General features: G+C 39.9%; 2 protein-coding genes across 2 annotated transcripts in view; one reads left to right on the forward strand and one right to left on the reverse strand.

The window, feature by feature from the left end:
• Window positions 1-316: 316 nt before the first annotated feature.
• SUV39H2 (SUV39H2 histone lysine methyltransferase) lies at window positions 317-20,853 on the forward strand. Its single transcript, XM_082848514.1, has 5 exons — window positions 317-719; window positions 14,034-14,705; window positions 16,694-16,840; window positions 18,578-18,707; window positions 19,479-20,853. The coding sequence occupies exons 2-5, from the start codon at window positions 14,037-14,039 to the stop codon at window positions 19,583-19,585; spliced, it is 1,053 nt and encodes a 350-aa protein (XP_082704640.1). The 5' UTR covers window positions 317-719; window positions 14,034-14,036; the 3' UTR covers window positions 19,586-20,853.
• A 3,237-nt stretch (window positions 20,854-24,090) lies between these two features.
• The window catches only part of DCLRE1C (DNA cross-link repair 1C), a gene marked incomplete at its 5' end in the record, with an annotated part of 49,918 nt that continues 46,524 nt past the window's right edge, over window positions 24,091-27,484 (reverse strand). The window contains one exon of the mRNA XM_082848489.1: window positions 24,091-25,848. Within this exon, the coding sequence (XP_082704615.1) occupies window positions 24,872-25,848 (977 nt within the window). The 3' untranslated portion in view covers window positions 24,091-24,871. The remainder of the gene's footprint in view (window positions 25,849-27,484) is intronic.

Raw genomic sequence — 27,484 nt, forward strand, 5'->3', positions numbered from 1 at the left:
AATGGGAAAAGTAGGCCATGTGATGTATGAGTATGTAACTATAGAATTAGATTTCAATTAGATTTCAGTTCTTATTGTTCAACTAAGAATCTTACATTGTTACTTTTTAACAATGTAAGATTATTTTAAAATATATTTAAGATGTATTTCTAACAATAATGAGCGTGTCCTTGAGATCTACATTTTATTAAATGAGCAATTCTGTGTAGAATACAATGAAAAAGTCAAAAATATTATCTCGACTTTTGCATCTATATGTAATCTAATGCAAGCTTATAGACATGAAACATTTTGTTCAGGGGGCCTAGTAGAAATTGACATCAGTTAAACATGTAGGATAGAGACCCATGAGAAAATCCAGGAAGACCAATTTACCAAGAGAGTTCTTTAATGGTTAACTTTTTCTTAAAGACGTGTATATGGTTTCTTGTCATATGAATTTTTAGTCTTATAAAATTGCCACTTGAAGGGTGGGGATATAGAGGTCTTGAGTTTTCCCCTTTTTTTCTTTTGGTTTTTTATTTTAATTGAGTAGCTATTTCACTAGTAAAGAATTCTATTTTCTTATTGTAGCTTGGTGTGTGCCTTGCCTAGTTTCACTTGATACTCTTCAGGAATTATGTAGAAAAGAAAAGCTCACATGTAAATCGATTGGAATCACCAAAAGGAATCTAAACAATTATGAGGTGGAATACTTGTGTGACTACAAGGTAGAAAAGGTAAGGCAAATATCTAGACCCTTAAAAGAGACCTAATCAGACTTCAATTCAGTATTTCATATTTCTGTGACATAAAAAGAACCTTAAAAGTAAGCAGAACTCTTCTTAATGGTTAAAATTCTTGGCCATAATAAAGTTGTGTCCTATCATCTGTTTTGCCAAATAACATTGAGAGGATTTTGAAGCATAAAATGTTCTTATATTAGAATATTTCAAGGTGCTTATATCAATATCATTCTACATCCAACTCTTGATTATCTCCAGGTGGATTACCAGAGCAAATGTTTTATCTGAGATTGGCTTCTCCTGTCATTCATTTTGTTCCTGAATCATGTTTCCCCACTATCACCTGAGATGAACCTAGAAATTCAAGCCAATTTTAGTGGTACTGAATCTCCTCAAGAAGCATCACCGTTTGTATTTCCTGCCATCCTGTCAAACTCCTGCTAGCAGTGAGGTTCTGTTGTGCAATAAAATGGCCTGGAGTTCACAGTCATTTCTAGGCTTCGTCTAGAACCTCATGACTTCAGTAAAGTCATTTAACTTCTCTGGGCCTCACTTTGTTTCTGTTCCTCTACAGGGTTGTTCTTCAAGAAGCTCTTTCAATCTAAACCTTACAATGTATTTTTGAGTAATTCACCTTTCTGTAGCCTACTTCCTCTACAAGAACTCTGTTTCAATTAATTACCCTGTCCATTCTTGCAGATGAATGAATCAGGAATCCTGTTTAATTCTTTGTTTTCCTTCTTTTTCATCCTCCATATGGATTCAGTCATTAAATCCCATTCTTCCTTTGAAACATCCATCTTCTTTTTGGTATCACTGACTTCCCACTCAGTGGGATTTTATGATGAAGCATTTCACCTACACTCTCAGCAGCCTTCAACCCCAAAACAACCCTGTCATCTGCCAATTCAGTTTATAAACCCTGGCCCGACCAGTCTAGCCACAGGTGTCATATAATCACACTTCTTGCTTCCGTTACATATTATTTCTATTCTTGCACTGCTCAGTTCTACTTGACAAGCTTTTTATCTTTTGCTTGCTCCTTCCATTTTTGTCATCAGTTTCCCCAAATTTTATTACTTTTCTGGACTTCTGACTGTATCCCTCCCCCTCTCATATTCAGCTGCAGACTTCTGGCTCACTGGATCCTTCAAGGATGAACTTTCAACTTACCTTCACACCAGTTATCTGTATCTTTGTTCATTCTTTCAGAGGTGTCACCATTTTTCTTTTTTCTTCCTACCCATCCCCTTTAGGACTTTGCTTAATCTCTCATGTCCTTTTTTTTTTTTTTGCGGTACACGGGCCTCTCACTGTTGTGGCCTCTCCCGCTGCGGAGCACAGGCTCCGGATGCGCAGGCTCAGCGGCCATGGCTCACGGACCCAGCCGCTCCGTGGCACGTGGGATCTTCCCGGACCGGGGCACGAACCTGTGTCCCCTGCATCGGCAGGCAGACTCTCAACCACTGCGCCACCAGGGAAGCTCTCTGATGTCGTTTTTGTATCAAGCACTGTTTTTCCACTGCTTTATCTTAATCAATAAACCTATTCAGATCTTCCTTAACCTTCCGAAATCTTTCTTACGTCTTCCATCCCCACTCAAGCATTTCCTGTCTTTTCCTTCTACTTCATTTCCCATTAACTTTTTAAAAACGGCTTTATTGACATATAATTCACATACCCTACAATTCACCAGTTTAAACTGTACAATTCAAAGGTTTTTGTACCCTCTCAGAATTATTCTAAAACTCTTTGTGGAGATGGTAGCACATTTTCATTACCCTAAAAAGAACCCCATACTGCTTAGCCATCACCCCCCAAACCTCCCCATCTCTTTTCCCCACTAACCCTAGGCGACCACTAATCTACTTTCTGTCTCAATAGATTTGCCTATTTGGACATTTCATATAAATGGAATTGTACAATATTTATGTGATCCTTTATGATTGGCTTCCTGCATTTAACATAATGTTTTCAAGGTTCATTCATGCTGTAGCACGTATCAATACTTCATTTTTTTATTGCCAAATGTTCCATTGTATGGATATATCACATTTAATGTATCCATTCATCGCTTCATGGACATTTGGGTTGTTCCTGTTTGGGGGCTGTTATAAGTAATGCTGTTATGAACATTCATGTACAAGCCTTTGTGTGGGCATGTTTTCATTTCTCCTGGATATATACCTAGGAGTTGAATTGCTGGGTTATATGGTACCTCTGTGTTGAACCATTTGAGCAGCTGTCAAACTGTTTTGCAAAGTGACCGCCCCATTTTACATTCCCCCCAGCAGCGTATGAGGGTTTCAGTTTCTACATGTTCACCAATACTTGCTATTATCTGACTTTTGGATTATAGTTGTCCTTGTGGGTATGGAGTGTCTCATGGTTTTGATCTGCATTTCTCTGATGGCTAATGATGCTGAGCATCTTCTCAAGTGCTTATAGCTCTCGGTCCGCAGCCTGTTAGGAACCAGGCCGCACAGCAGGAGGTGAGCGGCCGGGGAGTGAGCGAGGCTTCACCTGCCGCTCCCGGTCGCTCACGTCACCGCCTGAACCATCCTCCCCCCGCCTCCCCCACCCCAGTCCATGGAAACATTGTCTTCCACGAAACCGGTCCCTGGTGCCAAAAAGGTTGGGGACTGCTGCTTGTAGCCATTTGTGTATCTTCTCTGGAGAACTGTCTATTCAGATCCTTTACCTGTTTTCTTAAATTGGGCTGTTTGTCTTTTTATATTGAGTTGTAACAGTTCTTTGTGTATTCTAGATAGTCCCTTATCAGATACACAGTTTGCAAAAAATTTCTGCTGTAGCTTGCCTTTCCACTTGTTACTGACTTTTTAACCCTCTCTGTCTGATTGACGGCTGTCAGTGGCCTCCTGAAGGCCAAACTCGAGGACCTCAGATCTTACTGTGCCACTTTGCAACACCTAACACTGTTGGCTACTCTTTTCTTCTCTGAAACTCGTGTCTTGGAGAGACTGCCTAGTTTCTGGTTCACATTCTGCTTCTACCGTGTACTAGTTGCGTGACCTTCAGCACATTGCGTAGGTTCTCTCCTTCGCTGCTTCCCGTACGGGATGAGGATCTTTACAGCACCGGCTCGTGGGGTTACTGTGAGTGGAGACTGACCTGCGGCGGTCATGCCGTAGAGGGGTGTACTCTCATCATTGTTACTCACCTCTATCTCCACTTCTTTTCGCCACCAGTTTTTCTTACTGTTCTTTCTGAATCTCCTTTACAGTCTCTTTCCTGTCCTTCTCAAGTGTTAATACATAATCTCCAAGGCTCTGTCCTTGGCCCCCTTCTCACCTCGAAGCTGCTCTGCAGACGACCTCTTTCCCAGTGGTTTCTTCTTCTGTCTATTTGGCTCATGACCCTCAGATCTTTGTGAGGCATTGACTTCTTCCTGAGCTTCATTTTAAGCTGGACACCCTACAGGTACCACATTCAACGTATTCAAAACTGTGCCCATTTTCCTCCCTCAAATCTGTGTCCTGATCTAGTGTTCCCTACCTAGTTTGACAGAATCATACTACTCCCAGTTACCTAACCTTATAATTTCATACTTTTTTAATTCTTCCTTCCTCCCCACCCTCTAAATCTAATAGGTCATCAGATTATGTAGTCTCTGCCTCTCTGTCTTTTCCTGTTCATTCCTGTTATACTTTGACAGACAGAGTAAGTTACCACGGAGTCTGTGCTTACATTGAAGGAGCTGCCAGTTTTCTTTCTTACGCTACAGAATTCTGAGTATTGTACTTCAGTCTGGGTAACTTTTGCTGCTAGTTTCTCCTTCATCCTTCTCCTTTTGGTTCCTTGCTTTGGAATAAGCACGCTTTGCACACTTATGTCCTCTTACAACCCACTTATATTCCTCACTTCTTTTTTTCTTTTTGCGGTACGCGGGCCTCTCACTGCTGCGGCCTCTCCCGTTGCGGAGCACAGGCTCCGGACGCGCAGGCTCAGCGGCCATGGCTCATGGGCCCAGCCGCTCCGCGGCATGTGGGATCCTCCTGGACCGGGGCACGAACCCGTGTCCCCTGCATCGGCAGGCGGACTCTCAACCACTGTGCCACCAGGGGATCCCTATTCCTCACTTCTTACCCTGCCTAGCACAGATAACTGAATCTGTAAGCCAGTATTACTTGAACGTACCTCTACCTTTTCTGTCTGTCTGTCTGTCTTTCTCTCGTGTTCAGGGCAGGTGAAAGATCTTAACACCCTATCCTTTTCTTATGTGTTCCCCTCCATTTAGCTCATGAAAGACACTGTCTCAGTACCATATTCTTCAAAGCCATTACAGTTGTTTCTGAAACACAGCTCTGATTGCATTAGGACCTTCCTTTAGCCCTTTAAATGGCTCCCTGGTGTCTGCCAGTCTAAGCTGAGACCCTTTGGACTAAGGCTGTTATCATCTGGCCACCAGCCCCCTTTCCAGCTTGTAACATACCCTACTTGTAACATATCCTACTTGTATGTTCTCTTGTAACATTTCCTACTTCCTTACGCATTGATAAACTTGTAAATTCTTCCATGTAGCCTAGGTTTACTGAGTATCTACTAAGAGCTGAGCACTCTTCTAAGCATTGCGAATCTAGCTAAAAAACAAACATAGCTTATATTCCAATATCTGAACACATCATGCACCTTTGTGCCCTTTTGCTTTTCTCATCCACTTCCCTCTTTGAAATATTGTTTCCCTTCTCTCCTTGCAAAATCTGCATGGCCTGCAAAGTTCAACTGAAAGGTTACCACCAACCATAGAGCCTTCTTCCTTCCCCACCTCTAGCAAAATTAATTGCTTTATATTCAGGACTTATAAAGCACTGTTCTTATCATTATTCTAGAGCTGTTCACATTTTGTAGCTTTGTTTCATACCTGCTGAACTGGCAACAATTTGAGGGCCAGGACTGTGTCTTACTATAGCCCCTAGTACGTAATGGATATTTAGTTCATGGTTGATGAATTGAATTGGGTTTTGTGTCAGTGATTTCTCCAGTCCTCACCGTCACTGTTAGACTAGACCTCCATAGCGTCACGCTTAAATTATAGCAGCAATTTATTGCCTGATATCTCTGGTTTCACCTTTCTGTTGTCTCACTCAGTAAACATTTGAGTTTCTTCTGTGTGTCAGGTACTACATTAGGCAGTGGGAAAATAAAGGTTCATGAGAAACTGTCCCTAACCTTAAGGAACTCACAGCCCAGTGAAAAAGGTTGACAAGTAAATCACCCAATGCAATAGTATAATAAGTGCTAGGGCAGACATCATGATGTGATCTGTGAGAGGTATGCCTGGGCTGGTCAGAGAAGGCTTCCCAGAAAAGATAATATCCAGCTGGGGCCTGATAAGATGAGTAGAGTCTTTCCTTAAGGCTTTAACATAGAGAATGGGGTGGTAGGATCTGGAAGTGGGAGACAGTGAGAGACGAGTAGAGGAACTCCAGCCGTCCTGCAGCAGTGGGTAGTCACCTGAACGGTTCTGAAAAGAGTGACGCTATCAGATGTGCAATTCAGAGAGTTTTCTCTCTGCAGTGAGGAACGTGGATTGGCAGGAAGGGGAATGACATATGTATAACTTACACATTCTGAAAGGCTGTTGCAGTAATCTGGGCAAGAAGAGATGGTGCTTGAACTAAAGTAGTAACAATAAAGATAAAGATAAGTTGGTGATATTTTGAATTATAGCGGATGTAAAATTTAAGTCTGCAGTTTAGTGGTCAGGGGGTTGGCTGGGGATCCAGCAGTGAGGGATCCACATCTAGGAAAGCTTGCCATGGCGTGGAGAGTAATACTGTTCACCAAGACCCAGGAATATAGGAAGATGAGGCTTAAGGAGGATTAGGATAGGAAGACTAGATTGAAGTTGGAGAAGAAGGTTGAGAGCATTTAAGTGTAAGACGACCAGTAGATAGTTGGAAATGTGGCTCCAAATCAAGAGTGAGAACTAAGTGGAAGCATTGCTCTTGAAGCGATTGGCAAGAAGATGGGGATTGAAGCCCCAGGACTGGGTACAGTTACGCCTTCATTAACTCTGCAGATATTTCTCCAGTCTTCTACCATCTACCATGTCACGCACTGGACACTAGCAATCTCAGCAGAGAATGACACAGAGGCGTGGTCCCTGATATCATGGGGTCTATCTTTCAGTGAGAGTAGAAAAACCTTAAATATCATTGTACGAAGGACTTAATTATAGTTGAGGTAAGGCTAATGTAACAGAAGGCTCTAGCTCATCCTGGAGAGAGTAGGCAGGTGTCCGTAAGGACTGATGTTTAAACTTAGTACTAAAGGGTGAAAAGATAATGGGGGAGGGTATTGAGTCAGAAGAGAGCCTGACTCCTTCAAGGAATTTGCAGTGTGAGTGGAACATAGAGGGATTGAAATGAGGCTGGAAGGATGGGGCAGGCCCCAGAAAGTGCATCTTCTTGTACGCCAAGAAAGGAATTTTGGACTTTATCTTAAGGGCAATAGGGAAATATTTTGTAGTTTTGAGCAGGGGAGTGACCTGGGGAGAGAGGAGTGTTGAAAATATCACTCTGGCTGTTGTGCCGTGAGTGGATTGAAAGGGTAAGAGGCCATTGCAGTGATCCAAGTAAAGAAAACGGGTGAAGAGCCAGGACTGAGGAACAGTAAGTGGTACTCCCAGGAAGAACTGTCAAACAACGGAGAAAAACTGGCAGGAAAGGTAGGAAGAAAATCAGAAGAGTAAACACGGCAGCCTGAGGAGGAGATAATGTCAGTAAAATAGAGTCATACCCAGTGGGTCAAAGAAGTATAAAGCTCCCTCTGGATTGAGCAATGGACGGGTCATTGACACCCTTAGAGCATTTCTGTGGTATGGATAGAAGAAGCCGAAATAGAATGAATTAAAGAATTAGTTGGAGGTGAGAAAGTAGGGTCAAGTGGTATGGGCGACTCTTTCCAGAACTCTAGCTTTGAAGAAGGGCTATGTAGGGTCTAAGGGTGTTTATAATTTTTAATTTAAAAAAAAATCCGAGTAGATAATATGATTTTAAAAATTGCATGTTATAAAGCATCTTATACTGAGACTATACCTTAGTCTCCGATCTCTGACCTTTTAGTAATTTATCGTATCTTTTCAAGATCCCTTACTTATTCAAGCATTTATATCTCAAAGGAGGTTTAGTTTAATTTTGCCTTTAAAAAATAAGGGAGGGCTTCCCTGGTGGCGCAGTGGTTGAGAGTCCGCCTGCCGATGCAGGGGACACGGGTTCGTGCCCCGGTCCGGGAAGATCCCACATGCCGCGGAGCGGCTGGGCCTGTGAGCCATGGCCGCTGAGCCTGCACGTCTGGAGCCTGTGCTCCGCAACGGGAGAGGCCACAACAGTGAGAGGCCCGCGTACCGCACAAAAAAAAAAAAAAAAAAAAAAGGGAGATTCAGATGCTAGAGAGGATCAGGAGAGAGCAAGAGACTGAAGGGACAGGAGATGGGGGTAATTGACGGAGGAAGGGCCTCTCTCCTGTTGTGTCTGTGGTCCCCTTCTTGTCTAGCTCCACGCTAGGGTCACGTGCTACTGAAAATAACGGGGGAGGCGGTGGGATAGGGACTCCTGAGGGAAGTGGAGGAGGTCTGAAATAGCCAGCTCGGGAAGTGGAAAGAATGCTAGCTGGGGGAACAAGCAGGTGGTTACCGTGATGAGCTCATGTCAGGTCCAGTGGAACTCAAAGGATGTAAACTGTGGTAGTCTCACTGCTGTGTGATTTTCCTGTGCCATGTTCTTGCCATGTCACCCCTTCATACAGAAAAATTTCTGACAAAACTGGGTTCTCTTTATTAACATCCTCATCTCATCAGTGAAGAACACCCATGCACATCAGTGGGGCTTCTCCCTTAGGAATCAAATATTAAAGAAATACTACCCAAAGCTTCGATTTCTTAAAGTATCCAGATCATTCTGTGTCTCTAGGACTACCACTATACTGCACGGCCACATACTACCACATACTAACACGTACTACCACATACTAACAAAATAGCCACATTTAACAATAGAGTCATAGGCCTAAAAGACTGATTGCACTTAAGAGTGATTTGTTAAGAACTGGAATAACAGAAATCATTAGATTAAAACCTGAATTTTAGAGACCAGGAAAGCAGAGCTCCAAGAGGGACTTCTCCAAGGTCATGTTGTTCATTTGTGTCAGCCTTGGGCCTCTAACCCAGGCCCCCAAACTCCTACCCTCTGTCGGTTACTGGTATGGAAATCTAGTGACTTTCCACTGACTGTAATAGTTCTCAAACTGTGTTCTCATGGAACACTGGGATTTTCATAATCAGATTAAGGCTGTTCTACCACTAATAGTGAATACTGTGATTACTTCAAAACTTGCAGGGGAAAAATAGCTAATGGGAAGGCAGATTTTTGTTGTTGTTCTTTTTTGTGCCCCCATATATATATGTATTTTAAAGTGTTTGTGCTAGCTACCACTTACTGGCTACAGACAGCAGATGACAGAACAAATATTGAAAAACCATGAATTGCTATCTCCAGGTTAAGTTGAGCAGCCTGTATTTCTTTTAAGGATTCATATCGTTACTGTTGTGATTTTTATATTGCATACGTGTTGGTAGTTGTATTTTTCGTTATACATTCAGAAACATTTAGTCAAAGCCTAGGATATAGTAGGGAATTGTGCTTGGTTCTGGGGCTGCAAAGAATAAGATTCTTTCCTTCCCCACAAATGGCTTATAGTTTAGATTAGAAATGGGAACACGAGTTGGCAGTAATCAGAGGGAGGGAAGACTTCACGGGAGAGATGACATTTGAGCTGAGTTTTAAAGATGAGTAGGTTTTTCTGCATATAAAAGATGAGACTGGGGGCTTCCCTGGTGGCGCAGTGGTTGAGAGTCCACCTGCCAATGCAGGGGATACGGGTTCGGGATCCCACGTGCTGCGGAGCGGCTGGGCCCGTGAGCCACGGCCGCTGGGCCTGCGCGTCCGGAGCCTGTGCTCCGCAACGGGAGAGGCCCGCGTACCGCCAAAAAAAAAAAGATGAGACTGAAATAAGTGTTCAGTAGGCAAATGGAAGAAGACATTCTAATTAGAAATAACTGTGTGAACAAAGCAACAGAAAAGTATGAAAAGGCCTGGCATGTTCAGTTACTAACAGCAGTTCAGTGTGGCTGGAGGGTGGTGTGTGAATGGGGCCACATTGGAACATTGAGTCAGGGAGGCATCAGGGACCCTGTCAAGAATGATCTTTGTTATAATAGGAAGTTTGAGCTTAATTCTTTAGGCAGTGGGCGAGCCATTAAAATTTTTAAGCAAGAAAATAACAGAATGGCTGGCACTGTAGATGTTTTGTTTTTATAAGAAAACTACACGTTAGTAGAGAAGGACAGAGTGGAGTGTTATCAGTCTGGTGGCAGGGAAACCGGTAGGAGATCAGTGTCCTAATCCAGGCAAAGCTGAAGGCTTGCAGGAACGGGAATTCTGGCGAAAGAGGTGGGCCAGAAGAAGCATGTGGAGAAACTTGGTGATGGGTTGGGTTGAGAGGAAGGAAGAGGTGAGATTGACGTGGTTTGCGACTTGTGTGACTAGGTAGATGGGGGTAAGGCTGCCATTGATGGCGAATACAGAGAGAAACCATTCAGTAACAACAGTGGCGAGTTCCATGTAGATAGATTGATTAAGAACCTGTGGGACAGACATCCAGTAGGCTATTGACTATATGGGGTTGGAGCTAAAATTTTGGGAGAATCAGCATACAGTTAAAACCATTGGAGTGAAGAGGTTGCCCAGAGAGAACATTTGGAGCAAGAATTCTTAGTCTGGAATCCACATATCCTGAATTTACCCATTGTATCATACATGTGACTTTTGATAGGGGAAGGTCTGTAGCTTTCTTCAGATTCTCAAAAGAGATGAACCCTTGTTTAGTGTGAAAAGGGGCCAAAGACAGAGCCCTGAGTGTCTGCATTGTGTAAGTGCAGTTCCTAGTAGACAAGATGGAATTAAATGTATTTACATGGAATGAAGCTCCTCACAGAAACACCATGGTTTCTAAGAATTGTAAAAACCATTGGCCTACGATAAAGTCAGGTGTTCAGAGCTGTCCGGAATTTGCTCTTGCCTTGCCGTTACCGTTCTCTCTCTCGCTTCAGTGTTCTAAACTGTAAAGCTGGCTAAGTCCATCTCTTCACTGTTTTCTGGATACTTCACGCAAATCTTAGCTCCAGGCTTCTGCTTGTGTTTTTCATCCTGCCTGCCCTGTGCCCTACCCAACAAATGCTATCAATCTTTCACAGTGTAGTTTGTTCTACTTCCTCTGTACCTTTTTCTCATTGACCTATATTGATTTCCCTCTGTGTATTTTAGTGGTATCTATTGTCTTATTTGTTTTGGCATTTAAAATTGTACCACCTTGCACTGCTACTTATTTTACATACTGTTGCCTTCCTTTCCCAGCGAGATTTTGCTCCTAAAGGCTAGTATTACCTTGCATCTCATCACACCCTCTAGTGACCAAACTTTCATATGCTCATAATAGATACTAAAATATTTGAATGAATTTAACCTAAGCTAAACATAGTGGGGAAAATGTCTTGAAGAAAAAAATTAATAAGATGCATTCCAAATTATACAGGAATGATTAACAGACCATTTTTATGACTCCACTCCATTTCTATAGGTAATCAAGAGTTGATTGCATATCTGAATAAGATACTGATATCCTATGAGACTTAAGAAATTTTTGACTTTTATTTGAAATTTTAGGGTATTGAAGTAATTGAATTTGTTAAGTCAAACTGATTTTTCTGTATAAAATTATCTTATTTTTCAAAATGGAAAGATCTTTTTTTGATTTTAAAAGTAAAACAAGGCTTATAAAATAAAAGGAGTCTACAAAGTAGAAATAAAACGTTACTAATATTTCTGTAGCACTCAGGTTTTTGAAGCATCTTTACCATCCGTAAATTAGGTGGGTACCATGTGATTAACATACAAAACTTGCAAGCGACTCATCATAAAACATTATTTTGGAAGTTGACTACAGTGGCATAGTGTTTTTAGTTTTGCTGAATGATAATTTAGCTTAATCATCTGACTTGAAGCCACCATTTCTGCTTCTTTCATTGTTTGCTGGTAACTTTGGTATAACCCAGGGCTATGGTAGGAAAAACTACAGCAGGAAAAAAAAAAAAGAGGACCAGGGTTGCATTGCTTTGTTTTGGAATCAGAAACATTTTTAACTATCATAATTAAGGGGAATCGGTAATGTTAGATACTGCCAAGTGGATCTCATTATTATTGAGCATATATCTGCCAACAGCAATCCCGAATTGTAGTAGTCACCTCAGGAGGGAGAAATCCATGTTACGTTTTAGTGAGCCAGTATGACTGACACTTCAGTATATGTCTAGGCTTTTTTTTTTCCTGGAATCATAGTATATATTTTCATAGAAGTACAGTTTTTGTGCATATGCGCACACCATAATTGAGCCACTTTTTTTAACAAAACATATTTTGACCGTTTTCACAAAGAAGCAAAGGTCTTTTAATTAACAAGCATTACTGCTTATCGGGTAGAATATAATAAAACCTCGAGATGAAGATAAGCCCTCTCACTCGTCAGGTGACCTCCTGCAAAGCTGCCTCAGTGCCCCTCCCCCAGTGGTGCCTCCACAGTGCGGCTTATACCACATTGCCTAGACCTGCCAGGCCACTTGGCGTTAATAAACTATGACTAGTAAAACATCCTTACTTTATAATAAAACCTTTATTAAAAATTTCAGGAAAAAGCAAATGTATCCCAGTTAAGTTTTTATCAATATCTATGAATTAAAATAACTAAAAACCGTAGAATGCAGTTTAATCACTTTCATATTTCAGTAGGCCTTTTACCCTAGCGCTCGTGGATATATGTTCACTACTCCAGAGAACAAAGACAAAATTGAGAGACTTTACTTGAAAAATTTTTTTCTTACATACACTAGACTACCTTTTTTAAGAGAAACTTAACATAGCATTGCCTGGCTTTAAGGGAAGAAACCGTAGCCAGTCACTGGGGTGGGAAGGCAAGATTTCAGGTACCATGGTGGCCAGCAGCAGTCTGAGGGATAAGTCAAAGTATTTGATCTTTGGTGCCTTGAGGGCCTGCCACCTAATCCAGCCGCGGGTGAGTCTAAGGTAAGAACTCTCTGGAATTGTGCTGTTCAATAGAAATATAGTACAAGCTACATATGTATACAGTCGGCCCTATGTGTCCTCCGGTTCTGCACCCCAGGATTCAACTAACCCCGGATCGAAAATACTTGCAAAAGAAAAACATTCCAGAAAGTTCCAAAGCAGAACTTGAATTTGCCATGTGTTGGCAACGATTTATATAGCATTCACATTATATTAGATATTGTAAGTAATCTAGAGATGATTTAAAGTATATGAGTAGGTTATATGCAAATACTGTGCCATGTTACATATGAGACTTGAGCATCCGTGGATTTTGGGTTCCGAGAGGGGTCCTGGAACCAATCCTCTGGTGAATACCGAAGGACGACTATGATTTTAAATTTCCTTGTAACCACGTTAAACAAAATGGAAAGAAACAGGTGAAATTGCTTTGAGTAATACATTTAATTTAACCCCAAATATTATTTCAACGTGTAATCGATATTTACACATTAAGAAATATTTTTTAAAAATTAACAAATATTGTGCGTTATTTTTTTGTGCTGAGTTGTTGAAGTGCAGTGTGTATTACACTTAGAGCACATCTCAATTCAGACTAGCCACATTTCCTGTGCTCCATAGCCACATGCAGCCAGGAATGACTGTATGGAACAGTTCACTCTAGAAAATCTAGGGGATGTGTGCCCAGGACATTGAGAAAAAGAACTTCCCTCACAGCCAGTGTAAAATATGAAATTACGGACCTTAGAGGATGCCTACATCTGTGCTGGCCAAGCAAGCCACTGAGCTGGGTCATAAATTATTCATTTTGGGACAACTTATTTCCATGATCAAGATCAATATATTTTGTGTCACTTGATCACTGTTTGGTAACATATTCATGACTTTCAGTACTTTTATCTTTCTCCAGGTGCGACTCTTTTGTCTCTGGTCAAACGTCATGCCACATCTAAATTCTATGCATAGTTTATGTAATATAAAGAAAAATAGTTTTATTTTTATGATTTGTATTTCATCTGCTAGTAACTTGTGACTGTGTATTCTGAACTTTATTAAGAAAAATGATAATACCTTACTCTTTAAGATATTAAATTCTTTTCAGTAATTGGGTCTGTCATAATCTGATTTGCATTTTCTTTTATATTTTAAGGATATGGAATATTATCTTGTAAAATGGAAAGGATGGCCAGATTCTACAAATACTTGGGAACCTTTGCAAAATCTCAAGTGCCCATTACTGCTTCAGCAGTTCTCTAATGACAAGCATAATTATTTATCTCAGGTAAAGAAAGGCAAAGCAATAACTCTAAAAGAAAATCACAGAGCTTTGAAACCTGCCATTGCTGAATACATTGTAAAGAAGGCTAAACAAAGGATAGCTCTGCAGAGATGGCAGGATGAACTCAACAGAAGGAAGAATCACAAAGGAATGATTTTTGTTGAAAATACTGTGGACTTAGAGGGCCCCCCTTCAGACTTCTACTACATTAATGAATACAAACCAGCTCCTGGAATCAGCTTAGTGAATGAAGCCACCTTTGGTTGTTCATGCACAGATTGCTTCTTTGAGAAATGTTGTCCTGCTGAAGCTGGAGTTCTTTTGGCTTATAATAAAAATCAGCAAATTAAAATCCCACCTGGCACCCCCATTTACGAATGCAACTCAAGGTGTCAGTGTGGACCCGATTGTCCCAACAGGATTGTCCAAAAAGGCACGCAGTATTCACTTTGCATCTTTCGGACCAGCAATGGCTGTGGCTGGGGCGTAAAGACCCTCGTGAAGATTAGGAGAAGGAGCTTTGTCATGGAGTATGTCGGAGAGGTACGCTCGCTTCTCTCATAGCGCACAGTGTGCGGGAGGCTCGTGCTCTTGAGGCGCCGCCTTTTACCTCAGTAACAAACACGCTTGGTACGTTTTGCTGTTACCGTTTGCAGATATGTACAGACTTCAGGTTTGAGGGAAGGGTTCACTGGCATCATGAGAAATACAAACTTGAATGTGAACAAAAAAAATTATACGCAGTGACAAATGAAGTAGAGTCGCCTTTCAACAAACACCCACTCATAGTCATTGAAACTGGCATTTGCAACTTTGAAAATATGACCAGTATTTTTACACAAAAGTCCTAAGAAGAATATCAGATCTAAATACATCCTGACTTAGAAACTTTTAAATTGTAATTTACTTCACCCATTTGACCAAATATGATTAAGTGTAGTTGGCAAAACTCAATTTTGCATCAGCATGAATGATACTGTAGAGTACATGAATGTTTTATGAGCAAGTATTGTAAAGTACACATAAAAACATTTATTGGGCTTCCCTGGTGGCGCAGTGGTTGAGAGTCCGCCTGCCGATGCAGGGGACGTGGGTTCGTGCCCCGGTCCGGGAAGATCCCACATGCCGTGGAGCGGCTGGGCCCGTGAGCCATGGCCGCTGAGCCTGCGCGTCCGGAGCCTGTGCTCCGCAACGGGAGAGGCCACAGCAGTGAGAGGCCCGCGTACCGCAAAAAAACAAACAAACAAACAAACAAAAAAAACATTTATTGCAGCCACCGGTAAGAAAAATCCAAACTCTTTGCATCTGAAACTCAGCTACAAAGACCATTCTCTAAAATACCAACTACTGAGCACATTTATTTTTATACATATAATGCATATATACAAAAAATAGTGTTTACCACATACTATTTTAGGCATACTATTCTAAGCACCTTGCGTTTCAACTCTTACTAAATTCTCTCAACAACTCTGTGAGGTGGTAGTATTTCCTCCATTATTGTACAGCAGGAAACTGAGGCACAGAGAAATTAAGCAGCTCGCCCAAGGTCACTTAGTTAGTAGTAAAGAAGAGCCGAGGTTCAAAACCAAGGCTGCAGAATCGCTGCACTTCACCCGTACACCACACTTCCTCAAACTGAGTGGTGGGCTAAGCTGTGGCTAGAACAATGAGTGTGACCGCATGTCTGGGGTTGTCAAACCAGGTATTTTAAAAGTTGTTTGGAATTAGATCCCCTTTAATTATCTGTATTCATCCAGAATTCTGAGGTTAAACTGCATCCCTATTTTGATCCTGAAATTTTTAGATAATGGCAGATTATTATAAATCACTATTCAGAATACTAGACCTTGTATAATCAAATTGTTCTCTTCTTTTGGTTTAATGAATGTGGCAGCTAAATTTGGTTGACACCATGAATCACTTGAGCCATTTTTGGTTTCTTGAGCTGAGCCTGTGGTCAGGCTGTGTTCTTCAGAGCAGAACTGTATAGATGATGGTTGTGAGCTACAGAATTTCATGAAAACCACGTATTCTACAAAACTAAACTTTCCAAACAGTTGACCGCAAATTTAACGTACCTTCTCTCCTGTATTTGTAACAAATTTCCATTTGTAACTGTACACAGATTCGTTATAGGAAAAATATGCCTTCAGAGCCTATTTAGAGCATACCTACTTCTAAATTTAGTCCTTTACACTCTGTTGTGTCTTACACAGAGCTGTAGTTGTGTAGCTTTTTTGAACATATCAAATAAATGAGAATCGAAGGTGGGTACTGTTTCCGCTTGCTAATTGTTGGGTTGTCCTCACTCTCATTTGAACAGTCATACTTCGTTTGCGCCACCCGTTCTCCTCTCTGATTGCCCTCCTCTGTTCATCTAGCTCTTCTAGTTTATGTGAATGTTTACTTTGATGGCACTTTTACTTCTTTTTATGCACCTGAAGGCATTAATATGTTAATTAATAGATTTATGGATGGGTGTTTCTTCAGCAATAGCTATATAATATACTATAGTTTTTTCTTTTTAGGTTATCACAAGTGAAGAAGCTGAAAGACGGGGGCAGTTATATGACAACAAAGGAATCACATATCTCTTTGATCTGGACTATGAATCTGATGAATTCACAGTGGATGCAGCTCGATATGGAAATGTGTCTCATTTTGTGAATCACAGTGTAAGAGAGAAAGTATAGACAGGACTAATTAGTACTGTTTTAAAAGATTTTCCATACTTGAGGAATAATTGTCTTTAAATTATATACTCTTTTATTATCTCCAAAGTATTTTAATACAAGGGCCTCTTCTGTTAATTCCTGGTATTATTGCTGTTTTAGGAAAATTCATCGAGGTGCCTACCAAATAACATCCATTTTGCAGGACTCTTTACATATGTTACTTCATTTACACTTTCCAACAACTTTATGAGATAGGTATTGTCCTCGTATAGAGGAGGAAATTAATGAGCAGAGGAGTTAAGAGGTAAAAAGTTTAAGAATTAACACATAACTATATGGGTTACAGAAGTAAACACAGCTAAATTTAGGATACACAACTAAAGAAGGGTAGATTTGCCGTGTTCTCTTAAAATGTAAACATGTTAACATTTTTATAAAATTTAAGAATTTCTAGAGGAAGTATTTAGGGCTACTTTTCTAAATTATGAATTAGTATTCTTAATTCTTGTTTGAAAAGAACTTAGAATACACTTGGACCCTTAACTCCAGAATCTTATACTCTATAAAGACTATTTCCAAAAGTAAGGGGGGTTAGGAGTTACTGGACACCTCCTAAGTGCTAGATGGATAACATAGTATTAGGCTTGTGAGACTGACATTATCTCTATTCTATAGATTAGATGACATTATCTCCATTTCATAGATTACAAGGAAAATGCTTCTTGGAGCATAAGTTCTATAGCTGATCATATAAGGAGGTAGACCATGTTAATCTTTTGATGGATTTTATACCAAAAAACTAGTTTATGATTAGCAACGAAATGTCAGGGACCTTCTGACTCCTTTGTTTCCTGGTTTACTTACATGTTGAATTTTTTCTTAACGATAAAATTGAGATACTCTCCAAATAGATGTATTCTATTCAAGGACAATTAAATAGTTACTTTGATTTCTCAGTATGATTCACCAGATCTTTCTTGCATATGCTAGAATGTAGTGCCGAGTTCTCGAAATGCTGAGCAATTCCAAACAGAAGTTTAAGAAATGAAACCCCATGCAACATGAAATTTGAGCTCTACAGTGCTGATTTGATTTTTTTAAAAGTTACTCAAGTTCTTTAAATATGCCTTACTAGAGCATGTTTTACTTTTAATTTCAATAATTCTATTTCTATTCTAGATGTTCTACTTGGGCATTTTTTGAATCTTTCTAGGCTCTTCAATAAACTTTTGATACAGTAGTCCCTCCTTATCTGCAGTTGCACCTTCTGTGGTTTTAGTTACCGGCTGTGAAACATGCTCCAAAAATATTAAATTAAAAATTTCAGAAACAAGCAAAAAACAACAACAACAAAAAAATATATATATATACCTTACTAAAATATTTACAGGTGAAATGATAATGTTATCTAACATTTGCATTAAAATTCCCCCAAAACAATTAAGAAGTTGGGACTAGATGAAACAAGATTGACAAAAATGTTAATAAGCTTTGAAGTTGCCTAGTGGATATATGTGGACTTACTATATTATTTTCTCTAGTTTTATGTATGTCTGAAATTTTCTGTAAGGGAACACAGTATTTTTAAATGTGCATGCCTCAAAGACCTCTAAACAATAAGTTAATTTCTAGTAGAACTTAAAACTAATACTTTGGGAAATTAAAGATTTTATATAGCATGTAGAAGAGCTCGTTCATGTCAATTTTACTTCAGTGGGTTCTCATGTTCCTTTTTAGTGTGACCCGAATCTTCAGGTGTTCAACGTTTTCATTGATAACCTCGACACCCGTCTTCCCCGAATAGCATTATTTTCCACAAGAACTATAAACGCTGGAGAAGAGCTCACTTTTGATTATCAAATGAAAGGTATGATTTTCAAATACAGTTTCTTTGGTGGAGTTTCAGTGTGAAGAATCTAATCAGAATAGGAGAAGACCTTAGAGTATCTGAACCAAACTCATGTTAAGGTTTTAAAAAATGAGGCTATAAGAGTTTGTCTTTTTGCTGAGGGCACAAAGCTAATCTGACAGAGCTAATACTAGAATCCAGGTCTGCCTGATCTTGGGCTGAGTAATGCTCTTTCTTCTACAGCATGTTGCTGCCTGCTTTTTTCAGAACTTCCATACAGAAGCTTATTTATTATAACATCTTTTCTCAATATTACTTGTATTTAAAAAATTTTAAGCCTACATTTCTGAATATTTACTGAAAGATGTATATTCGTAAGATTGAAAATATGATTTAAATCACATATGAGCTTATTCCATTCCTAACTGAATCTGGCTTTTAAAGAGAACATTTAATTCTGTTTGCTTTACTGTGACAACATGTGTTTTCTTTTCTTTGTTTTTCTAAGTATGATGCCCTTTACGTATTGTTACTACTTGACCTTGCTTTATGGCTCTTAAGCAATTTATGAAATGAATGCGTGTATACTGGATTTTACTAGTAAGTTTCATCATTTCACAAATCCATTCTCATAAATATGGACTAATAACATACACTTTACCTCTTACTAGCCCACAGCATCCTTTCAAGACAGTTTGTAAAGATTCTGTCAATTTACAACTGAAAGAAAATTTGAAACTCATTATGAATTGTCTTAACTCTTCTGTATTTCTTTTTCTACGTATTCAGGTTCTGGAGATATATCTTCAGATTCTGTTGACCACAGCCCAGCCAAAAAGAGGGCCAGAACTGTGTGCAAATGTGGAGCTGTGACTTGCAGAGGTTACCTCAACTGAATTTTCAGGAAATAGAACTGATGATGATTATAGTTTTTTTCCTAATGTTACCATTTTTAAAAAATAAGTATTTGGGACTCTTTTCATATTATCAAGATTATACACTATGTTAATTTACAATTCGTGTTTCAGACTATTGGCCAAATGCATTACTGATGCTTCTGAAGAGAGGAACACAGGGTCACATAGACTAATTTGAAATATACATATTCAGACTGTTTACAGATCTGTGTAGAAAGAAGTCTGTGTGAAAAGAGAACTGCCTCCTTCAGTGTTTTAAGTGTTAAACTAATGATGTAATAGTCACTAAGATCAAATATTCGACTTGCCATACACCTTGAATTTAGAGAAATAGAGTTAATTCTTATTGGACAAATACACAAGTTCTATTTTTGTTATTGTCATTCATGTTTACCTACTTACTACTCATTGTACTTGTATTTGAGACAAATAGGTGATACTGAATTATACTCTATTTTCTACTTTCATTAAAACATTGAGGTCTTAATGATATAGAAATTTAAGGTCTAAAATTAAATGTAAAAAAGTTTAATTACAGCTTGATTTAATATTTTGAAGCAATCTAGACCACTAGGAGCGGTGGATGTCTGAACCAGTAATTCTAAAATATTTTTTAATCCTGTAGAAGAAAAATACCCAAAATGTTCTCCCTAAAATTCTAGAATGGCTAGCTGTTATGCTTCTTTGAAAGGATGGGGCGGTTGGGACCAGGGGGGTTTTTTGGAGTGCCAGGCAGGGGGGATGCAGCACTTGATAACATGAAGTAGGCGGCCCATGCTGAGTAGCTCTGGCCTCCACAGTAAAACGAGATGCCCCCTGAGAGCGGCTGTATGTAACGATAATGTTCCTCACTATAATTAACATTACATTTTCTGAATTTTCAGGTAATTTTAACATTTCCTTTCCACCAAATTTAATTATTTTTATAATAAATAAAGGGCCTGCAGGCCCTTTTTAAGAAGTGATCTATATTTTGAACTGATACTTATTTTATACATGAATTTTTTTAATGTGATAAAGCTAAACTTGGCTTGGCCAAAGTGTGTGTCTGAATTATGACCATTTATTACTTGAACTATGAAGACTGAAATGGAATATATTCATTGTTTGGGGTTTTTTTGTTGTTTTTGTTTTTTCCTATGTAGTGAAACCTCAGTCCAGAAAAACTATATTTTCATCTCTTTCTGATCCTGGGACTTCTAATCACGGTGTCCAACATGAAGGCGAATGCAGCAGATAAGTCTAAATCTTGGTATTCTTAATTAAGTTCTGCCAGAGGTCCCTGCCCGAGGCTTTAATGACCTACAGTAAGCTTGGGTAAAGCTGAGCTGACTTTAAGAAAGCAGCACTTCACATCTTCATCCTTAACCTCTTTTTTGGGAGAAGCTACGCTTTGTTATGTTGCTATCACGGGATTTCGCTCTTTCGTAACATAGGGTAAACATAGGGTAAACATGTTTACATGTTTGGAGTCTCAGAGCATATTCTGTCTGCTCACCAAAATTTGCCGAAGGTGTCAAGGAAAAATATATATTTTTAGTGCCATTTTTTTCTTTATGAAAAAATAGTCACATGGCGTCAGTGGTAAAAAAGCGTCACAGGTTTACAGGCCAAACTTGCTTTGAATTATAATTCTCACAGGTTCAAAGATGTAATTGTACCATTCTTTTTAAAAGGTCAGTGTTTTACTGTCTAGTTATTTGACCTTGTCTACTCTCTGTTAAAGAAATGTAAAGCTGGAGGACAAAGGGAGGATGACTGTTTTCGGTAAACCCGTTTTGTCTTGTGCTTATTAATAGAAACGTAATGAACCTTTGAAATTTTTAAAAACCTGCATTACCCTTAAGTTGTTGAAAAGCTGAACTTAAGCAGTAAAATGATAGAAACCATTTAAACGAAGCTGTTCGGAGCTTTAACTGTTTTAAGTCAACATTTAGCTTCTTTAGTTCCCTAAGTTGTCAGAATTTGTTCTCTCAATATAAAGCAAATATTCAAGGGCAATATTTAGATCAAGTTTAAACTGTAAATTAATCCACTGTTCAAGTTGTATCGGTACCGTTGTTCTCGGTATCTCCAGAAGAGGATTGTGATACACAATTGGTAATCTCAGGGTTTTTTCCCCACATATGCACAAAATCTAGACTGCACTTATTTTTCTTATAGTTCAACAGTTTCTCTTTAGCAAAATAAATTTAGTTTGGCATTTGACTTTCTGTTTATCATGGCTTAGCTTTATTTCTGAATATTTTACCGTCATTTCCAGTAAGGCTACAAAAAGGGCAGAAAAATACTGATGTATTCATGACTACCTGTTATTGAGATTAACCAAAGGTTTATATACCATTCCTTTAAATGTTACTTTTAAGAAAGTCTATTATTGTCATGATTCATGCATTTGAATATCAAAGTAGAATTTTACACTTAGCATAAGGTAGACGGATACTTTTTAAAAGTTTTGAGCATTACTGTTAGTCACCAGGTACTTAAACATATTGTGCTAAGTACTGCCTGGAAGCACAGAGGAATTTTAGAATTAGAGCTAATAATCTCTGAGCAAGTCTTAAGCCCTTTATCTGTACTCCTGTGCTTCTCATGAGTCTGTGAGGTTGGTGCCGTCCTCCTTATAGCAGCATACTGAAAAAACAGGCTTAGACCGGCTAGGGAACATTAACATCCCCAGGATCATAAACTAAACTTGACTACTTTTAAAATAATTGACCAACTTCAGGCAGACTGTTTTAAAAAATCCATTTCTACTGTTTGTTAGTTTAAACAAACGTCCAAGTCCTGGATTCCTCTCTAAGGCAAATGTAGCTAGCCACTGGGTTTCCTTTGTGACGTATCTTGGTATCTTGAAACTTGTTTTTCACTTCTTCATACGTCACAGTTCTTGAAGTAAAAATCAAGTAGCCACCGTAATTAACCCTGCCCACTTCTATGCTCTTTTTGAGAGGCATTAGTGCAGAGTGGTTAAGAGCATGGACTTGGGGGCCTGAAGTGCCTTGTTTGAGTCGTGGCTTCACCCCTTACGAACTACACGGACTGACCTCCCTGTGCCTTCACCTCCTCATCTGTGAGTGGGGATAGTAAGTGTACCTACCTCAAAGGGCGGTTGTGAGGAGGAGAGAGTGTGTAAGAGAACCGAGCATTGTCACAGAGTAAGTACCATATATAAGAATTAGCTGTAATTACTCTGTACTATAAACCTGTACTTTAAAATATTTGGTGGTCACTACAAGTTTTTTGATCGACGTCTGTTCTAGTGCTTAGCCCTTAAATTCGTTCAGCCAGCGTTTATTATGCCAGGCTTGCCTATGAAGCAACAATGAAAATGTGGCAGTATGGAATATTAAATTCATGGTGAGATTATAAAATGCTAAGAATATATTCAGAAGAATGTTTACAGGCATGTTTTAAACACCCACCTTGGATCATAAGCTATACTATTAAAATGAAGTCTTAAATGTCAGTGAATATATACAAATGTATGTAGTAGTAACATTTGATTATGTGATGTGTAATTATGAAGTGTAACTAGTTTTTAGAGCCTAAGATTAAAAATGAAGTCTCTGGGTTCCTGTAATAGGCCTGTTGTAGTTATGAGTATTGAACGTTCTGCAGTCCCTCCTGGTTCTCTCCAGTGACTTATACATTCATCACCTTGAATTTAGGTAATGGTACTCATAGGGGGGCTGGGCAAAGTGGAGTAATGTATAATCCTGCCCCAGTCATACTGAGTCTGTAGAGTGTATTTCATCAGAAGCTCAGGGTAACATCTGAGCTAGAAAGAAAGGGGTCCATGTTCCCTTTAAACTTCACATTCTTGCTTACACACCTCTGCCCTCAGCTACCGTACTATGCTCAGACCAGTCTGTGTTGGTGTGCATATTAATAAAGGTGAGTAATGTAGGGCAGAGACGCTTGCTATAAATTGTGATTCAACATATTGCTCAGAGAACAGCCAGAAAGGAGTTGCACCCTTACTCTCAGCCCTGACCCTTAATAGTCGTGTCGGTTCCTTCCCCTCACCCCTCTCTGGTGCCAGTTTCTTAGCCGAAATTTGAAGTGTAGTCGCCACTGTCCAGTTTTTCTCCCATGTCAATGGACAAGGGCTAATTTATCCTTCTGCCAACATTTGGGAATGGAAAATTCCCTTCTGGACAAGTGAGAGGGCTGGCTTCCTGGGTCCACTTGACATTGGTTCCCCTGAACACCCAGTTTATCTTCCTTTCCCGCTGACTCTAAGTCTTGCAACCTTAATTAGTTTTGTGGCTCCAGTACTGATTTTTGGTTTAATTACAATGTAGCATGGTGATATTGCATTTCATTGTTTAATTGATCCGAAAATTGTATTTTTAGAGACTCTGCTTAAACTTGTTTGAAGTGAAATCTCTGCTTTTGCTTTCTTAATCTATGAAATATCAGCAAACCAAAGGGTTTATGAATATTTGCTAATAACTTTATTACATCCACATACGTAACTATGCAAAAACATAACCTATCGATGGACTGGAAGGAAGCGGAATGCCTTGTAAGTATTTTCTTTTAGGTTTTGATTTTACCACGGTATTCACATCAGTACTCTTTAAGTGATGGGACACCTGAGATAGGTAAGGGGCTGACTTTCTTCTGTCGCCATCAGTTTATGGTAATAGATCCAAGTTTATTCTTTAAATCTGAAGTATTTTTACAACCCAGGATATGGTCTGTCTTGGTGAACGTCGTCCTTTGTAAACTTGAGAAGCGTGTCTTCTGCTGCTGGATGAAGTGAAGTGTTCTTAGTGTCAGTTAAATCCAGTTGGTTGACGGTGCTGTTCAGTTCTTCTGTATCCTTGCTGATATTCTGTAGACTAATTGTTACAGCTGTAATTGTGCATTAGTGTGTCTTTCTCCTTTCAGTTGTTTTTGCTTTGTATATTCCAAAGTTGTAGGGTACTTTTAGGCTTCTGTCTCAGTGAACTGGATGCTTTATCACTAGTAACATAGCCACTCCATCTTTCTTTTAAGTAATGTTTACATGGTAAAGGTTTCCATCCTTTCACTGGCAAACCTACCCAAGTCTTTTGAAGTCAGCTTCCTATAGACAGTATGTAGTTGGTTTATGGTTTTTCCTGTTTTGATGTAATTACTGATAGGTTTGGATTTAGTTCTCCCAGAACTAAATTGAACGTTTTCCTGTGTTTTCCCTCTATTTTTTGGTCCTCCGTTTCCCCTTTACTGCCACCTTTTAGGTTATAGGAACATTTGTAAGTATTCCATTTTAATTTATCTATTAGGATTTTGACTGTTATCTCTTGGTATAGGTTTTTTAGTGGTTGCTCTAGAATGAAGTGAGCTTTTTCTTTTTTCAACTACTATCCTCTCCCCTGTTGCCAACTTCTCATAGAAATATTGTAAATGCTCTCGTGTAGGTAGCTCGGCTTCTGGAGTGGCGGGAATTTCAAAATCAGAGGAGCTTTGTGAATCTGCGCTGCTGCTAAGGTTTAGTGGCCTTTTCTCCTGAGGCATGTGCTTCCCGCTGCTTAGAGTAGTTGTTTCTCCAACACTAGAAGCTATACTTACATCTTGATCTCTGCTTTTCAAATCAGAATATGTGTCCTTTGGGCAAAGTACATTTTGTTCGCTCTGAGGGGCAAGAGTATTGTCATTGATTCCTGGCCTATAGACGCGTCTGCTCGAGGAGGTCATACCCCCATTTCTCTCTTGGGAAGATAACAGAACAGTGTCAGACTGGCTGTCCCAGCCTTGACTTCCTTGTTCTGATATGTGTGTTGACTGGGAAGACGTCTGGGAAGAGATGTGAGTTGAGTCCCCATCAGAGGAGTCACTGAAAAGCTTCGGAGACTGAGAGCCCCCTGCCTCTGTGGAGGACGGGAGGTTTTCCAAACAGTCATCACTGAGGTCAGCACTTCTTTTAAAGAACACTTCCCACTGTGGTACTTCCCCGTCAGCCTTCTTCTGGAGCTGTGGGACAGGACCCATGTCTCCTTGAGCTGAAGCTGGGATTTCTGATTCTTCACCTTCACTGTTGGATTCTTCACAATCTATAAAGTCTGCCCAAAGAAAAGTTGGCATACTCTCTGCTCTGAAGCATCCTGTGCTTTCTCTCTGTTTTTCAGGCTGGTTTTGTGATATCGCAGTTGTGGGAAATACCTCAGGGTGAAGAGTTTGCTGGTTTGGAATCTTGTGCCTTAAAGGTACTGGCAGAGGATCATCAAAGAGGTCACTGTCATCGTCCTCCTCTGTGGGATAAACAGAACAGGTGTGTAGGTAACAATGCAAAAGGAACCAATTTGTGCTTCTAATTAAAAATCCAATTTGTAGCTCTCATGGAATCGCAATTAGTGGGTGTTCACTCTTCTTCCAAGAGAAGTTAAAAGGCCCTGTATTCTTGGGCTATTCTGAACAATTTATCTACCAGCCTTCAACTTGTCATAAAGCCAGACTGTGCGTTGAGACTAAAGATCTGTGCTCCCCAAATAAGGCCACAGAGCCTTAATCAGTGGTTCTCCTCTGGAGAGCTTTTTAAATAAAACAGCTTTCTACATTTCATTTCACACCTACTGAGTCCCTGAAAGTAGGACCGAATAATTCACTTTTAAAGTTAAGCTCTACAGCCGATTCTGTACATCAGCTAGGTGTTGGAACCACCCAGACTAAGAGAGACGTTTGCAAACTCGCTGTGCTCTGCAGATAGTAGATGCTCAAGGAAGTTGGCTGATTGATTGACCTAACAGAGACAATTTTTTCCTAACATTTTCCGATACCTACTTTATGCATGTTATAGGCTGAATGTCTGTGTCCTCCCAAAATTCATAATTTGAATTTCTGACTACAGTGTGATGGTGGTATGTGAAGGTGGGGCCTTTAGACGATAATTAGCTCATGAGGGGGGGGACCCGTGTGATGGGATTTTAGTGTCCCTGTGAGAAGAGGAAGCAGATTTCTCACCTTCTCCATGCCCATGCACAGAGGAAAGGCCATGTGAGTGCACAGTGAGAAGGTGGCTGAGAGCCAGGAAGTGGGCCCCTACCAGGAACCACATCTGCCAGCACCTTGGGCTTGGACATCCCAACAGCCGCCAGAACTGTGAGAAGTAGCCACCCAGTCTCTGGTGATTGTTATGCAGCCCTATGCCAAGAGCACAGGCCATGAGAGACACTGGGGGACACACAGATCGAGTCAGCTTTAACCAAGACACTGAATAAGCCACATCTAGTGTCATTTTACTGTCTTAAGCATGCTGCACTAGCCTGGAGTGAGCCCCGTCCACTTACATTCTGAAAATGAGGACCTTACCTGGAGGATGAAATTTACATAAATTAAAATGACATGGCACGGAACTGGGGGGAAGACAGATACTTTCCTGCACCCTAATGGCACCTAACCTAACCTCGAAGAAGGAAATAAAATGCTCATGAGGCTACTTACTGTAGAGGGCAGCTTATGTTCTAGTGCAGAACCTCGTGTTAAGAAGCAGGTAATTATAAGTTAACTATTTTCCCACTGATAAAGGATGTAGCTTAAAACTGCATTTTTAAAAGCTGCTTTTAAAGGGAGGTGGAGGGGGAATAGAAACCGTCATCCAGCTCCCATTTTACCAGTGAGGAAGGAGGCCCGGAGAAGATGTGTGACAGTGCGCAGTCAGGAGACCGAAGTCCAGTGTTCTGTATCACAACTACAGTTGTTTAAACAAACAGCTATTTATCTTCTTTTCTAAAGGACTTAAGGTGACTAAGATGTCTAGGGTCTATACTCGGAGTCACCCTGGTCTCCAAATTATGGCTTCATTTTGAGCCACGGATTAATTTGTTATAGCTCCTCCACTAACGTGCCAGTTACCTTTCTGTGGAACTTTTTTGTGTCACCTCTAAGTTG

The sequence above is a fragment of the Leucopleurus acutus genome, assembly GCF_964270905.1.
Source record: "Leucopleurus acutus genome assembly, chromosome: 1".
NCBI lineage: Eukaryota > Metazoa > Chordata > Mammalia > Artiodactyla > Delphinidae > Leucopleurus > Leucopleurus acutus.

What these genes read in the sequence shown, in the direction of transcription:
- SUV39H2 (XM_082848514.1), top strand. Translation starts at nt 14,037, where the DNA reads ATGGAATATTATCTTGTAAAATGGAAAGGATGGCCAGATTCTACAAAT. An exon ending in TCATGGAGTATGTCGGAGAG is followed by an intron (nt 14,706 to 16,693) that starts GTACGCTCGCTT and finishes TTTTCTTTTTAG; the next exon opens with GTTATCACAAGTGAAGAAGC. An exon ending in TTTTGATTATCAAATGAAAG is followed by an intron (nt 18,708 to 19,478) that starts GTATGATTTTCA and finishes CTACGTATTCAG; the next exon opens with GTTCTGGAGATATATCTTCA.